Source organism: Myotis myotis, unplaced genomic scaffold (assembly GCF_014108235.1).
Source record: "Myotis myotis isolate mMyoMyo1 unplaced genomic scaffold, mMyoMyo1.p scaffold_m19_p_58, whole genome shotgun sequence".
Taxonomy (NCBI): Eukaryota; Metazoa; Chordata; class Mammalia; order Chiroptera; family Vespertilionidae; genus Myotis; species Myotis myotis.
In genome coordinates, this window is record NW_023416366.1 from 165,431 (window position 1) to 182,776 (window position 17,346).

Here is a 17,346-nt window from a genome sequence, read left to right on the forward strand (position 1 = left end):
ATATATTTATTGATTTCAGAGAGAAAGGGAGGAGAGATAGAAACATCAATGATGAGAGAGAATCGTTGATCGGCTGCCTCCTGCACGCCCCCTACTGGGGGAATCGAACCCACAACCCGGGCATGTGCCCTTGACAGGAATCAAACTCAGGACCCTTGAGTCTGCAGGCTGATGTTCTATCCACTGAGCAAAACCGGCTAGGGCTTTTCTGTAAACATTTTAAATCCAAACATAAATCATTGGCTAAATGTCTGTCTTTCTTTTAGGATGGCTCTTCTAGGGGAGTTTACCATTAAGGTTCTTGCAAAACCTAACTTTGGCTTCTTTTAAAGTGGAGCAAGGGCTATTGTAAGGTCATTTAAATGCCAAACCTTTCTAGATTTTTAAGATTTCTTTCTCCAGACATATATTGGTCTCACCCATACATAATTATTCACCAGCAATAGGTCAATAGATACAGATTTTTTTTAATCCTCGCCTGAGGATATGTTTAGAGAGAGGAAGGGAGAGAGACATCAGTGAGAGAGAAACATCAATCTGTTGCCTCCCTTATGTATGCCTCCCTTATGCACACTGACTGGGAATCGAAGCCATAACTTTTTGGTGTATGGGATGATGCTCCATCCAACTGAGCCACCCAGCCAGGGGACCAGCAATATTTTCTAGTGACTTGTGTTTATTGAGTCTTTCCAAACAGTCATCTAGGGCCACTCTTTTTCTATTCACACTCATATATCATTTGTTTGTATACTATTTAATTATGTTATTAATACTCAGTAAATAAAATTGCCATAAATGGATTTGGGAATAAACATAGCTGACGAACACTTGGTAAGCATCGAACTTGTATGGGAAAGGAGTGAGGCTGCACTGGAGACTGGGGCAGGAAGGAGTCTCCACCAGGGCTGGGGCTGTACAGGCTGTGGTTCTTTTTTTCTTTTCTTTTTTTTTTTTTTTTTCAGAGAGGAAGGAACAGTGAGATAGAATCATCAATAATGAGAGAGAATCACTGATCAGTTGCCTTTTGCATGCCTCCCACTGGGGATCGAGCCTGCAACCTGGGCATGTGCCCTGACTAGGAATTGAACGGTAACCTCCTGGTTCATAGGTTAGCCACTGAGCAACACCGGCTGGGTTGGACTGTGGTTCTTATAAAGTCTCTAGCAAGGCAGTTAACTAAAAGGTGTTTGAGAGAGCTCTGTATACCAGTATAATAAGAAAGAAGAGAAACGGCTAAGCCTAAGTTGGTATACCCATTCGTACCTGGGTCATTACATCCATTTGTATGAGAAATGCTCCAGGTGGCTTCAAATGCAAGTCTGCAGAAAAGTTGGCAACTTTGAATTTGGTTCCCCCACCTCCATTCAACCATTGTACTTTTTGTACTTAAGAAACTACCTACTGAATTAAAAATAGAAATCCTTTCTCACCCTCCCAGCTATAAATGACAAGAACTTTATTTTGTTTTGAGAGTTTGGTGTTTGGGATACTCTTTTGTTATTGCCATTGTTTGATTTAGGTTTGAGTTTTTTGATTTTTTTAATCTTTTGGCCCCTGTAAAATGCTGCCTATGAAAACCACCTGCAAAGATTCATCAGCAACTGCAAACCATATTGTGAGTCATGAGCTGTAACAAGTGCTAAAGCCGTAACTCCCCAGATGCCATCTTTTTTTTTTTTTTTTTTTTTTTAAGTACAATTTCCATTTATTTTTACCCCAGAGAACTTTTCTTCACTCTTTAAGGACTTAACTCCTTACATGGGCTTTGGTGAAGATCATGGGGCAGCACCCACAGGTCTAAATCAGGGTGAGGGGATTCAGTCCTTCCAGGCTTCATGGGAACGATTCCTGACTATTTTGCTGTGAATGGCACAGCTCACACAGTAATGTAGTTTTACATACAGCTTGGGAAGCACATAGGTGTCAAAGACATTTGCTTCGGAGATGTCCCTAATGGCTGCAGCCTCTACTATGTTTCGAATGACAGACTTCTTAATGGCCTTGTCCTTGGGCACGCATCAAGCGCAGTTGGTGCAACGAATAGGCTGCACGTAGCCTCGGCCTTTTTTTGGCACGACTATTATTCCTTTTCTTGGTCATCTTGGAAACGAGGACCCGAGAGAGTCCGCAAATGCCTTCTTCAGTTATCTTTCCTTATCCATTTGAGAGTATATGGTGACTCTGCCTTCCACAAAGCAGAATACACTGGAAATGGCTCTATTTCTGTTGGATTATTAGCAAAATAAAAACCCAGTGGTCCTCTTGAATATCTAAATCCTGACCTTGGATCTTAACCACTGCTTCTGCGACTTGGGCCAGCCACAGGAACACAGTCCTGGGGCGCTTTGCTCAGGAGCTGCTGGCCAAGTCTGCCTTTGATGGTTCCTTCTGAGCGAGAGCAGTTTCAAACACATGAGCAGCAAGAAAGAAGAGCCTGCGGAGGGGTAGATGAACTCAAGACTCCTCCCCATGCCTTTTGTTCTTGTTGAAGACCATCTGCTCCCTCTCTAAGGATTTGAGTCTGGTTCTTCCCCAGAAGAACAGCTAAACAGTTTGGGAAGAGACCCAGACACAGGTGACATCGACTGCCTTGCAGCCAGAGGCTGCTTTAACAGTCCCTCTCAATACAGCCTTCGTTCCTGTCATAGTCTTAACGATTTTTAACTGAAGACTCCCAAATTTTTACATTTTTTGTGGGAAACTGATATAGGGTTAAGCCTCGGACTGACCTGCTGGCAAAATCACAAACAAGTCCTAGCTTAGAGGGCACAGTCCTCTTAGCACAATTAGGCTTGACCTTATAACACTCCCTAGATCTTATCTGGGAAGCTAATGGGCTGAGGAAGTGCAGGAAGTATAACCATGGTGTAAACAAGTGAAACTCACAAGAAAAGTGTAACTTTGGTAACCACTACCTTGTTTACCCCTCACTATAAAAAGCTTGGTGAGGCCTGAGCACAGTGGAAGTCCTTCCTCTTGAGTTGGACTCTCTCGCCTGGTCCCCCAATATTCCCAAATTATTCTCGTGTCTTTTCTATTTCATTTGTTGTGCGGCTCCTCTTCCAGACCCGAACCCTAAACCATGCAGGACGTGGAGGGGAACACTTACGACAATTTTTCTCACTGATCAGTAACTTAAAGGTGCTGAAAGTAAAATCTGCCACTCTGGGATTACCCGATTCTTTCTGCATATAGGGAAGAGGTCTAAATATGGAAGCCTTGTGCTTGTCCTGCTAATTCTTAAAAATCATGCGAGTGAAGCAAATCTGAAAGTGCTCATGAGTGCCAGCATTGTGAGTGCCAGGATTTAAGCTGAGTGCCACAAGGACATAGAACTCTGAGTCCAGGTCTGTGACCTCAAGAGAGTTCTTGAAATCGAGAATATGGAGCTATCCCAGGCAGATTCTGGGTCATGCGGTATATAGGTTTGTGTGTAGTCAGAAATGAAATCGGTCATGCAGATGATTTTCGCTAAGAGTGCCCTTTGGAGCTTAAAGAATGTCAGCTGTCGTGCCTGAACTGTAACTTCAGTTGCCTTTGTGCAATAGAGCATGCTTTCTCTAGGAAATTATGGCACTAACTTGGCAGGTGGTTTCACTGTTGCCGGGCTCCAGGCCCTGGCACGGAGATGTCTAGAGTTAAAATGGAAACAGCTGCTGAGACTTGACTTGCTGCCTGCTTTACCTGCTCCTTCCCCAGAGAAAGCACCTTACTGTCTACTGCCAGGTTGGGTGTAGTAGGTAACAAGCAGGATTTTAGTAAATCTCACTTTTTTTTTTTTTCCCTTTAAAAAAACAACAACAGTTTTATAGAGGCATAATTGACATTCAATAAACTGATCATACTTAATGTGTACAATTTGTTCATAAGTTTTTGGTTGTTGTTTTTTTAAGTATATTTTATTGATTTTTTTTTTTACAGAGAGGAAAGGAGAGGAATAGAGAGTTAGAAACATCGATGAGAGAGAAACATCAATCAGCTGCCTCCTGCACACTCCCTACTGGGTATGTGCCCGCAACCAAGGTACATGCCCTTGGCCGGAATAGAACCTGGGACCTTTGAGTCCGCAGGCCGACGCTCTTATCCACTGAGCCAAACCGGTTAGGGCTGTTCATAAGTTTTGATGTGTTTCTTTGTTATCCTTTCTTCCCATCTCCATCAACCACACGATTTTTTCTGACAGCATAGATTAGTTTGCATTTTATAAAGCTTTATATAAGTGGAATCATACAGTATGTACTCTTTAACTTTTCAGTTACAGTTGACATTCAATATTATATTAGTCTCAGGCGTCAGTATGTACTCTTTTTTGTCTGTCTTCTTTCACTTGGCATAATTATTTTGAGATTTTTGTGTTATTCCATGTGTTAATAGTTCATTCCTTTTTATTACTGAATAGTTTTCTTTTTTTAATTGATTTCAGAGAGAGGAAGGAAGAGGGAAAGAGAGACAGAAACATCAGTGATGAGATATAATCATTGATTGGCTGCCTCCCGCATGGCCCCCACTGGGGATCCAGCCTGTACCCGGGGCATGTGCCCTAATCAGGAATCGAGCTGTGACCTCCTGGTTCATGGATTGATGCTCAACTACTGAGCCACACCTTTCCAGCAATGCTATATGCTTTGCAAATATTTTTTTTTCTCTGTCTTGTGACTTAACTTTGCATTCTCTTAAAAGTATCTTTTAAAGTACAGAAGTTTTTAATTTTGATGAAGTTCAGTTTATCCTTTTATGGATTATGCTTTTTAGCTTCATATCTAAGGAATCTTTGCCTAAACCACAGTTACAATGATTATTTCCCCATTTTCTTCTAGAAGTTTTATAGATTTCTTGTTTATGTTTAGATCTGTTACCCATTTTAAGTTGATATTGATTCTGATGTGAAGTGCAGATTTAGATTTTTACTTTTTGCCTGTGGATATCCCATTGTTCCAGCCCAGTGTATTTTTCAGGCATTGTAGTTTTCATCTCTGGAAGTTTGATTTGAATCTTACTGTCCTTCTCTACTAATTTTAATATCTGTGTCAGTTCTGGGTTGTTTTCAATTGATTGATTAGTCTTCGAATTGTGAGTCATGTTTTCCTGCCTCTTTGCATGCTTGGTAATCAGGTAATATACATTATGAGTTTTATCTTTTTGTGGGGTACTAGCTATTTTCATTCCTGTAAATCATCCTGAGCTTTGTACTGGGAACCACTTTATTTACTTGAAAGCAGTTTCCAAGATCTTGCCTCAGATCTTCTTGGGTATCCTACCCAGTGCCTCATGAACTGTGTCTTTCTCCTGTCTGGCTAGTGGGAACAGATGCTGACCCTTTTAAACATTTTGGATGGTTCTTTTCCTGGCCTTAAGTAGTTTCCTCAAAAACATGCATTGATTAGTACTCTCTGAATACTTAAGGGGGACCCTCTCCAAATCCCTGGGGATCTCTCTGTAGTTCTCCACTCCCTGGTACAAGTCTTGTAGACTCGGGCTGTCTTAAGCTCCATCCCAGTTTCCTCTCCCGGGAAACTCTCAAGGATGTAAGCTGCCACAGTCATAAGGCTCACCTTGTTTGTTTCTTTTGTGTGTGTGTGTGTGGGGGGGGGGGGGGGTTTGTTTTTTTATTTGTTTGGGATTTTTGTTTTTGGTTTAGATGGGAGGGTAAACCTGATTCCTGTTTCTCCATCTTGACCAGAACTGTGACCTGTTTTGATGTCACAGCTTCTCTTACATTCTATATTCAACACTGACCAGCCTAATTTCCACTTCAGAAAATACTGTATGCACATTCGTTCCTGCTGCCCAGTGGACACTGCTTCCTCTCCTGAATCAGCTTCTCCCCCAGGCTAACAACTTACAGCCATATATAAAGTGGTCTGTTCCTCCCCATTGCGAGGAAGCCCTCCTAGCACCTCCTTGCCCCTATAGCCTGTGCCAGTTGTGTGACTTTGTGCTCAGCTCTGGGGATATTGTTTACTTTTTAGACTTAGATTATAGGAAATCCCCTCCTCAGGCCAAAGAGACCCCTATCATTTACCAATACCACCACTCAGCCCTTCCCTGTGAAGATTTCTCAAAGGAAGTAGACGGGATTGACAGTTGGTGACTGTGGTCTGATGTTCTGGGGCAAGGCTCATGTCCTCTTCCTGGAAACAAGAGCTCATCTGAAATTGAGTAGGAGAATCAGATCCTTGGCAAAGCTCTTGCTTAAAGCCCCTTTGTTGGCATTTATAGTTTTTTAAAATAATAGGAAGAGGCTTTGCCCCTCAGTGTCCCAGAAGAGTTTAAGAAAGACATTCTCCCAGACCTACAGTCTCTTTGCTGAACTCTGGTTTTCTAGGCTGGCTCAGTAGCAGGTAGAGGCTGGATTCCACCTTGTGCTTCCAGCTTGATACCAGTCAGACACTAAAGCATCTTACCTTTAGGCAAAGTGAGATGGATGCACATCTGGAGAATGCTTGGCAATGCATTTAATCAGGAATAAAAGGAGTCTGTCTCAGTACCCTGTGGTTTTTCATTGCAGTTAAATGCAGTCTTGCCCTGGTTCAGGGCATGTTCAAATTTTGCAGGAAATAGGATAATTCTTTCATAGGTTTACTGTATTAAAAGTGAGTTGCAACCCATTCGTGTATCATGAAATAAATTTAGGGGTCACACTCAGCATTCCTCTTAATAATGAGAAGTATGTCCCATGTAGTAACTAATACATAATGTAAATACCTCAGTCAGTGATAGCTCTTTGTGGGTGGGTGGTTGAGTTCCATTTCTCTGTTACTCCTCTCTTGGCAGCACTGCAATTGAGTATGCTAAGTAAATGTGAAATAAAGATGTACCTCATACCGATTAGGTTACTTTCAGCTGCAAGTAACTGAAAACCTGACTTAAGGCAAAGCAGACTTTCAGTCATCTTAGAACACAAGTCTTGAGGGAGGTGGTTTGGGTCTGGTTTAGATCAATAGGACAACTGCTCTGTGGTGCTGACCTTTTCATGGTTATAAGGTGGCTGCCATCCTCGCACAGCAGCATTCGACAGGAAGGGAGAGCAGGAGCTTTCTTCCTGAGTGTGTTTTTCTTTTTTACCACTGAGACAGGTCTTTTCCTGCAAGATTTCAGTAGACTTCACAGTTGGTCTGAATGCCCAGACTGACACATATGCCCCAACCCTGGTATAAAAGAACGGCTTAGGTTGATTCCAGTTCATGTACTGGGCCAGGCTGTTGCTGCTCCTGGAAAGTTGATATTCAGTTAAAAAGGAGGGGAGGGGCACTGAGTTTGGAATGTGCCACAGCCTGGGCTCCAGGTGCCTCTCTGGGCAGGTATTTCTCTGTGGGTTTTGTTCAGCTAGCCTTTGCAGACCGTCAGGGCTGGGGACCTCACCCTTCCATCGTTGGTTCTTTCCCCGAGGGGTTCCTCACCAGTGACTTACCCACCATCGCCCCTCAGGAAACCCTGGGGCTGGCTCCTCACATTCTGCTCTATAACATGCAGACCAGGAAGAGGCGATTTTCTCCTCATTAGCCTCCTTTGTAGCTCACAGTCCCCATTGTGCTAAATAAAACCTTTTGGTAGAGCCAGACCCCACTGCTCACTGGCTCTGACCTTGAACAGGTTACTGAACCTGGAAGTTGGTTCCCTTATTTCTGTTACACGCAGTCTCGGGAGAGTGAATGGGAAGGCTCCCTGCCTGGCAGACAAGAGAATCTGAGAATCCTAGCTATTCATTGCCTACTCTCACCCTTAATGCTGAGTTCAGCTGGGTAGAGTTCAATGTATGAAGCAGAGCCCAATGTGTAGAAAAGGGATCTCTACAGTGAGTATTGTGGAGAGCGGAGACCTGTTCTTCTCCTCGTTACTCATAGAAAACTGTTCAAGTCCTGCCATTTGTCGTTTCTTTTACCAGGTAGTGAATGTGTTCTGGCAAGGAGATGAGCTTCATTATAACCCAGCTTGTTAGTTCTGGGTGCCAGTTCCTGGCCCTGCACTTGGCAGGGGTGGATTCCTGTCCTTCTATCTTCCTCTCAGTCCTTAGCTCCCAGTTCCAGGCAGTCTCAGCATGTACTCTGCCCCCAGGACATCAATCTCCCCTCCTGCTCGGTAAGGACAGCAGTTCCTGTCCACCTCCCTCCCCAGTTCCCTATTTTGTCAAAGTACAGATAGTCTGGTGTCTGTGATAAAGCTCTCACTTGATCTCTGCTTCCCCATCTCACCTACAAGTGTTGACATTTTTAGGTTGGGATTTTGTTGGGATTTCTCTCTTCCTGTCAAAAATACAAACACAACTAAATTCTGTATTTTATTGGGTCTTCTGAGTGATTCTTAGAACCACGTCGGGTGCCTACCCTCAGCCTCCAATGGAATTAGCTTTGTATTACGTGACAACTGGCTGACCCCTTCCAGTCTGGGATCCTGGCATAAGAGTTTTCAGGACCTAACTGACAGTTATCACAATTGGCTGACAGTCTTTTAAAAAATATTTTCTGTACTTTTATTTTTATTTTATTTATTTATTTATTTATTTTTTAATATATTTTTTATTGATTTTTTACAGAGAGGAAGGGAGAGAGATAGAGAGTTAGAAACATCGATGAGAGAGAAACATCAATCAGCTGCCTCCTGCACATCCCCCACTGGGGATGTGCCCGCAACCCAGGCACATGCCCTTGACCGGAATCGAACCTGGGACCTTTCAGTCCGCAGGCCGATGCTCTATCCACTGAGCCAAACCGGTTTCGGCTGTACTTTTATTTTTAAAATATTTTTATTTTTATTGATTTCAGAGAGGAAAGGAGAGGGAGATAGAAACATCCATGATGAGAGAATCATGGATCGGCTGCCCCCTGCATGTCCCATATTGAGGATTGAGCTCGAAAACCAGACATGTGTCCTGACCAGAATTCGAACCGTGACCTCCTGGTTCATAGGTCGATGCTCAACCACTGAGCCACTCCAGCTGGCCATGACTGACAGTCTTTTTTGAACAAGGAGTTGCAGATGTCTGTTCCTCTTTTCTCGGGCGTATCTTCTTCCCTGGAATTCCCCCTTTTAGGAAGGTGCCTTTGTGGTTTGTCTGGCTTCTGGGAAACTGGAATAGTAAACTGAACATGGTTTTTGGATTTGTAGTCTAGCTTTATTATTTCAGCAAGCTACTTCACTACTCTCTGCCTCAGTTCCTTCGTCTGGGAAATGGAGACAGTGCCATGGGGAGGATTGAGTGAGTTTATATATGGAAAGTGCCTCGCTCAGCCCCTTGCTTGAGGTGGAAGCACTGCCCACAGTTCAACTGGAATTGTCAGCAGTTCACTAGGAAGAGGTTTCCTGTGTCTTTTCCATGCCACTCCTCTGATTCTGACCAGCTGGTGTCCTACAACTCAGTTCAGTTCTGCCACTACCCACATTTCCGTAAAAGATGATGGGTGAATTAAGGAAGGAATATTGCTGCTTACCCTGTATGTGACTTTGAGCCATTGTGTGTGCCTAAAGGGCCCACAGTTAGTCTGGGAGGAAATCCACAGGGTACTGGAAATTCATGCAAGGAGTGTGTACACTTTCCTATTCTCCAGACCAAGGTGCATTGCTGCCTGCATCCCGTGGTCAACTTACTACTTGGAGTTAAGGAAGAGCATTCACAAGGCCTGGCTAGAGGACTACCCTACTCCTTAGAGACCCACTGAGTGCTCTCTGGACTCTGCAGTCCCTCTTCAGGCCTAGACACCCTGCCAGGCCCTTCAGTTCAGGCATCTGGGATTTGCACTCTGCTGATGGCTTATGACTTGCCTCGTGTCATTACTCCTTGTTGCTCATGTTACAACTGCCCTTTTTCACAGGGATGCTTGAAGATGGAAAGAAATTTGATTCCTCCCGGGACAGAAACAAGCCCTTTAAGTTTATGCTAGGCAAGCAGGAGGTGATCCGAGGCTGGGAAGAAGGGGTTGCCCAGGTATGCTCTCATTTGTTTTGTTCTGTTTCTGAGTGTCTACCTTTTAAACTATATTTATGGTTAGAACATTCATATGGTTCAAAAATAAGAAAGGTACAAGTAAAAAATTTCATTCCCATCCCACCCAATCTATCCAGTCCTCCCCCCCGCCAAATAACTCTTGTTATTAATGTTTCTTGTAGAGTTTCTTTAAGCATATATAAAAGCATATACTTTTTTTTTTCTTTTAGACATACACACACATTGTTCTGCAATTTGCTTTTTTACTTAATCTCTCTTTAAAACACTTTATATACCAGGATTAAAAAAAGCAAGTTTTCTTTCAGCTTCAAAGTGTTTCCTTAGGTGTGAGCAATCTAATTTACTTGACCTGAACTCAGTTGATGGCCATTTGGGTCGTTTTGCTATTGTAAACCGTGCTGCAGTGACTAACCTTGTATGGACTTTATTTTACGTTTGCTAGGTGTTGGCATAGGCAAATTCTATGTAGTGGGGTGAGTGGTTCAGTGGCTGTCTTTGACGTTCTGCCAAGTTGCCATCCATAGGGATCACACTGAACTGCCACCAGTGGCCTCTGAAGCTGCCTGTCTCCTCTCAGCCCTGCCAGCAGTGAATGTTGTTAGACTTTTGGCTCAGCAGTATGAGTAGCAAATGTTATCTTGGGGTAGTTTCAATTTGTGTTTGTCTTATTGTGGACCATGTTGTGTCAGACTACTTCTGAGAGGTCATATTCATGGATAAAGTAGTTTTGTTTGTCTTGAGTCTTTCTTCACCTCTCCCTCCCCATTGTGTAAACAGCTTTTGTCCGCCAACACTGCAAAATTTCCAGTACACAATAGGATTGCCAAATTTTAGTTGGATTCTAGCCTTCCATGGAGTCCCGAAATTTTTTTCTTGGCTCTACCAGGTAAAGGGTGTTCACAGTGGCCTGAGACCCAGCGGGCTTTATAATTAGGCCCTGAATAATACTAATCAGTCTGTTTCCCTCTCACCAAAGAGAATTGGGAGATTTAACCAAAGTGTAGAGAGATTTCTTTGTTTTTGTTGTTGTTGTTAGTCCTCACCCGAGGATATATTTCCATTGATCTTTAGAGAGAGTAGAAGGAAGGGGGAGAGACAGAGAGAGAAAAACATTGATGTGAGAAAGACTGATTGCTTGCCTCCCACACAGGCCCCGACCAGGTCCAGGGGCTGAGCCTTCAACCAAGGTACATGGCCTTGACTGGGAATCAAACCCGGGACCCTTCAGTCTGCAGGCCAATAACTCTATCCACTGAGCAAAACTGGCTACGGCTCTCTTTCTCTTTTCTAGAATAGACATTGCTCCACTTCCTCTGGTAAATATCACTGATTTACCTCCAAGTAAATTGCTTAACTTTTAGGAACTTTAAGCCATTCCACTCCTAGGTATCTAGATTTCTGTTCCTGCAGGGCAGAGAGTTGGCAGTGTAAGAAGGAGAGGATCTTTGTGATTTACTTCCCTTTGGAAACCCCTTCAGCTGTACCTTTCTGTCTCATCCTGTCTCCCCTCCCCCATGTCTGGCCAGCTTTTGGTCTGTAGCCCTTCCCCCACCTCCCATGCCAGCCATTGTCCATACCACAGTTCATCTTCTGTGGCTATTCTGGCACTAGAACAGTAATTGCGTTGTGTGTTCCAATAGCCGTAATTGTCACCAAGGTAGTATTATCAGCCTGTTCCACATCCCAGGCTTGGCAAGGCATGACATGGTACTGGGAAGATGCCCAGACTCCCCCTGGACCCAGTGTGCTTTGGAGTCAATCACAGCTCACTTGTGAGAAGCCTGGGTGCTCTGAGACCTCTGCAGGGCATCTTTTAAACTCCTACAGGTACTACTTCAGCAAGTGAGCTAAAGGCACAGGAAGATGGGATTGTTTTGTGCCCCTTTCCCCTTCTTTTGATATTGTTTTGGTTTTACGTGTTGACAGGTATGTAATCCTACCACAAGTACTATTTTGGCAGCTTGCTTTTTTCATTTAACGCTGTATCTTGAGCATCTTTCCATATTAATATATTTAAAGTCATTATATTCTTTCTAGTGGCTAATCCATGGTGTGCATGTGTCTCTGACATGACTTCTCTTGTAATGGGCATTTGGGGTTGTTAGCAGAAGATTCTGGAAGTAGAATTACTGGGTAAAAGGATATAGTTGTTTTGAATTTTTTTATATTAACTCATGCTTTTAACTGTCTTTACCACCTTGGTCTAATATGTCCTTGTTTCTGAAGGGAGCTGTAGGAAGCAGGGCTTTTGAGTTTCATTGGAAACTTCATTGCAGCCTGCTGCTTCCTCTTCAGTCACCCTTAGTCTGGGTCAGAGATAGTTACAGAATGGAAATACAGCAAAAAACCTGCTCACTCTTCAGAATAAAATAGCTAGTTAAACTTATTTGTGTATTTGATTAGAAAATGAAAAAAGCACAAATTTCTTTTTCTTCTTGATTTTAGAGAGGGAGGGAAGGAGGGAGGGGGGGGAGAGAGAGAGAGAGAGAGAGAGAGAGATAGAGAGAGAGAGATAGATATGGAGATATATGAAAGAGACATCTATTGGTTGCCGGGATCAAACCCACAACATAAGTGTGTGCCCTGACCAGGAATCAAACCTGAGACCTTCTGGTTCATTGGACAATGCTCCACTCAACTGAACCATACCAGCCAGGGCAATACGAATATTTTTTTTAAGTAAAAAATTTCTTTTTTTTTCTTTGTTAATTTAATCAGTTGCCTCCCACCTTGGCCAATACTATACCCTGTTCTCCCTATAGAAAAATGCTGGTTTTTGTAGGCAGGTACAAATACATAAATATTTTCACACAAGTGATCGATATTGTATCGTGTACTTTGTACTCCAGAAAATCATAGTCTTTTAAAAACTTTTTCTATATTTCTGAGGTATGAGTATAAATATGGGAAGTGCAGAAAAGTAGACTACCCTCCTGCCCCCAATATTACTTTCTCTGTGTGCTTTTTCAAGCAAAGTTTTGGACAAAGTACTCCTTTTTCAAGAGCATAGATGCCACTTAACATGTCCTTTGACTGAGCAGGCCACTGAAGGACTAGGTGGTGACACTTCCCGAGTGTTGGCTGCCTGGAGTCAGGTTAGTAACACCTGGACAGAAAGGTTGAGGGCCTGACCGTTTCAGGAACCAGAGGTTTTTATCTGCCTTCGGGCCCCTTTGAGGCAGATGCAGGGATCATCCCACCTGACTGCCAATCTCCACGTACTGCACAGGGGAGTGCCCAGTGCCCATGCAGCTGCACAGTCGCCGTAATGTCCTGCTCACATTGTCCTGGGCAAGGGACACCCAGACTTCTTCCAGAGACAGTTGAGGAATGCATCCAACTGATTCTTTTTTCCTTGTTCTTTTTACAGATGAGTGTGGGTCAGAGAGCCAAACTGACTATCTCCCCAGACTATGCCTATGGTGCCACTGGGCACCCAGGCATCATCCCACCAAATGCCACTCTCGTCTTTGATGTGGAACTTCTAAAACTGGAATGACAGGAATGGCCTACTCCCTGAGTTCCCTGTGCTTGGGTAAGGAACTTAATGCTAAAGAACCTTTAAATTACCTTTGCTCCTCCCATGTTATGCTCAGCATTTGATGGGTGGATAGTAGAGAGAATGAAAAATGTCATGGGCTGCCTCCTCCCTCCCCCTCTTCTTCCTCTCTCGGGTATCCTTTCAGTTTTAGTTATCAGTGTACACCTTGAATGTAAAGATTGGTCACCCTATGAAAGGGATGGCCTATGTTCTTGAATGTATTTATGGGGATGGGGCAGCTTAATGTAGCTGTTTAAATGAAGTATTTTTTTTATGTAGCTTATAAGCTAAACCTCAGTTGGGAACTGAAAATATTAGGCTGATTTTTAGTGCCAATATTTTAGTTCTTTAGAAGTAGGAGTGTTGGTGACTTTGCTTACCCTGTCCTGGTTTGTACACCTTCCTCATCCACAGTTTGTGGCTGCCTGCCTTGGGGAGCAAACTCAGGATAGTTGAGGCCAGCCGGCCAGCTTCTTATCAGTGGGTTGAAAGTGAGGCCAGAGGATGTTATGGAAGTGTAAAGGGTGCTCTCAGACAGTTGTAGGAAGGAATCTTAGGGTGTCAGCCTTCCTATGCAATAGGTGAGGAAACTGAGGCTCAGAGAAAAGGGCCTTACAAGGTCTCATTTTATGGCAAACTAGGACCAGACCAGAATCCCTTTCTAGACTTTTTTTCTTCCCATTACCTTCATTTCTAGGAAACGAAACTCCAAATCCTAATGAATCATAAAACACATGAATGTTGTCATCTTTCTAGTTGGCCCCACACTTCTGTTTGCTCCCCTCAGGAACCAGAGGACCACAGCCAGTGGCTGGGAAGAATGCTTTTGTTTGAAAGCTACAATAGGTGTCTGCCAGCTGTCGGTTATGGTGTAACCTTGTCCTGTTGTGGTCTTCCTTAAGTAGAGGAGCTTTTTAAAAATTAGTAGTTATTTTCTCTTTTAGTGGCTTGAACCCTGCACACCTGGGTCATACAGTCCTGGTCAGGTTTAATGACTTTGGCTTCTTCATTTGTTTTTTCTACCAGGGGGGAACTCCTGACACTTTAGAGAGCCTCCCTCTGCCCAAAGGTCTACACCTACACCTAGTCCAAACCCTCTTTCCTGTTCTTGAAGAGCTGAGTCCTTTGAACATGAATGTATTTGAGGGAGCCTTGGAGTTATTCTGATTTGGGAACAGGCTTTCTGTAAATCTGATAGGATGGAGGGTGGGGAAGGAAAGGAGAGGGAGATGAATGGCTAAAAGTCACTCTGGTCTAAGCCTCCCCATGCACTGCCACAGAGCACCTCAGAGCTGTTTGCAAGGGTCTTGATGGGAAGCCCAGGAGCAAACCCAGAAAGTTACAGATTTGGGTGAATAAATGAAGACTGCAGACATTCTCTAAGTATGTTCAACATGGGGAATATCCGTTTAGAGCTTTGCACATTAAAGATACCTGAGAAGCTTTTAAAACTCTCCTGATGCCCAGGCCACAGTTGACCACAATCACTGGGAGTGAGATCCAGGCATCAAAGATATTTAACACCCCACCCCCCACCCCCAAGCAATTCCTATATGTAACCAATGATAATAGGGACCTGTGTTTGTTAGTGGCCTTGGTGGACTGCCCCTCCTACTGTCCTCAGCAAGATAAACTTACCTTAGGTTTATAAAAAAGAACAACCTATTTAAGTAGGAAGGAGGTGGTTCATCTGGGAATCTAGCTTGAGCCCAGTGCCTCTCCCAGCTCAAGCAGAAGTAGCTTGGTCCAAGTAAGACCTCCCAGATGTTGGAGAAGGGACTTGGTGTGGCAGCCAGCCCTGTGGTTGTCCCACTGCACACAAAGAGCACTGAGTTGCTGCAACTCACAAATTTTCTGTCCCCAACAGATGTGCCATGGAGGGATCTGGCGCCCCCGACGCGCACACGCGAATCCGTGCGGAGCTTTTCCTGATGTTCCACTACACTTTGTATAAACATCTGCCCCGACTGAATGTGTTCTGTCACCCAGCTTTGCTCTTCCCCTTTCTCCTCGTATGTGTGTTGACCTAAACTACATGCCATAAACCTCAAGTTACTCTTTTTATTTTTGTTTTGGGGTGAAGATTCAGTTTCAGTCTTTTGGATCTAGGTTTTCAATTACATGTTAGTCAAGTATTAACAGCACAAGTAATGGGTTAACTTTAGACTAGGAATTGGTGTGTGGGGGATGCAAGAATCTTTATTTTATTTTATTTTTTTTTGGATGAAATTTTATCTATTATATATTAAACATTCTTGCTGCTGCGCTGCAAAGCCATAGCAGACTTGAGGCGCTGTTGAGGGCCGAACTATCTCCAAGTTGAGAGATGTCTTTGGGTTGAATTAAGAGCCCTACCCAAAACTGAAGTGGGGAGGGGAGAGCCCTCACCTCCACTGCCCCATCCCACTCTCCCCTTAAACCCTCTGCCTTTTAAAAGCAAATCGTTTTCACTGCGATGTTGGACACTACAGGTATCTGTCCCCAGGCCAGCAGGGACCTCTGAAGCCTTCTTCGTGGCCTGGCTTTTTTTCCCCCCATCCTGTGGTTTTTTTCTAATAGATATTCAGGACTTTTATAATGTCATAGCTATCCAGGCTCCACTCCCTAAATTTTAAGAACTTTAATCGAAAGTTTAAATTGAAGGTGCTGTTTGTAGACACTTAAAATCCAATGAAAGCCCAGCCATCATGACAAATCCTTGAGTGTTGTCTTAAGAAAATGATGCTGGTCATCACAGCTTCAGCATCTCCTGTTTTTTGATGCTCACCTCCCCCTGCTGAGCTCAATGTTTTCTGGCTTTTCCTTCCCTCCTCTCACTCCTTTGCTGTCCTGTGTAGTGATTTGGTGAGAGAAATTATGGCTGCCTACCCCCCACCCTCCTCTCCTGCACTACATATGAGTTTCAAGTTTTATTATTGCAATAAAAGTGCTTTACGCTGGCTTTTCTCAGCTTGGTGTGATGGTGGTTACTTTCAGGTTCCTCCCCCTGCCATTTGGTGCAGCAGGATGGGGTTAGAGGTCTAACAAAGGGGATATAGTGTGGGAGGTTGTGTCTTGTCAGAAGAACCGCAGCAGGGACTTCTTCCCCATTGGTCTCTGGAAGCAGGGGACGTGGGGTAGGTTTGTCTCTTTACCAGTGGAGAGAATTACCTGGAGGTCAGACTGGGGTCATCAGGGAGAACCCGCTCACCCACCATCAAATGTTTATTAAATATATGTTCTGGGTAGAGCACTATGCTTGGTTGTCTGGGGTTACCAAGAGGTTGGATGTGTGCTACCAGCAAATTGATGAATTACAAAGGGAAGATGGGATTTTAAATTGGTTTCCTCAATAACATTTGGTGTGGAGTTTTGTCATGTGGACAGGCTGGGTGGTTACAGTACCTTCCTGGCCCCTGCCCTGTATATGCTCCCTTCCCCCCTCATTACAGAGACCACCAAAAATGCTCCCACATCCATATAGACATTTTCCAAAATCGCCCTAGTGAAGAGCCTTTGATACTTAAATAGGTTACTCAAGGCCTTGCTTAATGCTTTTACAAATCCATCTCTTTGTTAATTTAAGTCACCAGAGTATTTCAGGGTCATGTCCATCATTAGAATTCAGTATTTGTTTATGTTTTATACCCTAAGACCTAAAAAAAGAGAGTATCACCATCTCAAAGTTTCTTTACGCCCTTCCCAGTCAGTCCCCACCCACACCCAGAGGTGACAGTGCTTTCATTTTTCTACCATAATGTTATTACAGAAGAGGACTGTAATAAGAATCAAATTAATAAACTAAATTTATTTAACCACCAAATGTTAAAGGATAAGATTTTTTTTAGTAAAATGATTCAAATACAAAATGAACATATTAAAG

At 43.5% G+C, this 17,346-nt stretch overlaps 1 protein-coding gene and 1 pseudogene across 2 annotated transcripts in view; one reads left to right on the forward strand and one right to left on the reverse strand.

Moving 5' to 3' along the window:
* FKBP1A (FKBP prolyl isomerase 1A) overlaps window positions 1-16,433 on the forward strand; it is a 31,324-nt gene extending 14,891 nt beyond the window's left edge. For both annotated transcript variants that reach the window (XM_036311603.1, XM_036311604.1), the window contains 3 exons: window positions 9,810-9,922; window positions 13,314-13,478; window positions 15,352-16,433. In XM_036311603.1, the coding sequence (XP_036167496.1) occupies window positions 9,810-9,922; window positions 13,314-13,442 (242 nt within the window). In that variant the 3' untranslated portion in view covers window positions 13,443-13,478; window positions 15,352-16,433. The remainder of the gene's footprint in view (window positions 1-9,809; window positions 9,923-13,313; window positions 13,479-15,351) is intronic.
* Window positions 1,755-2,100, reverse strand: LOC118657518 (annotated as a pseudogene).
* Window positions 16,434-17,346: the final 913 nt, after the last annotated feature.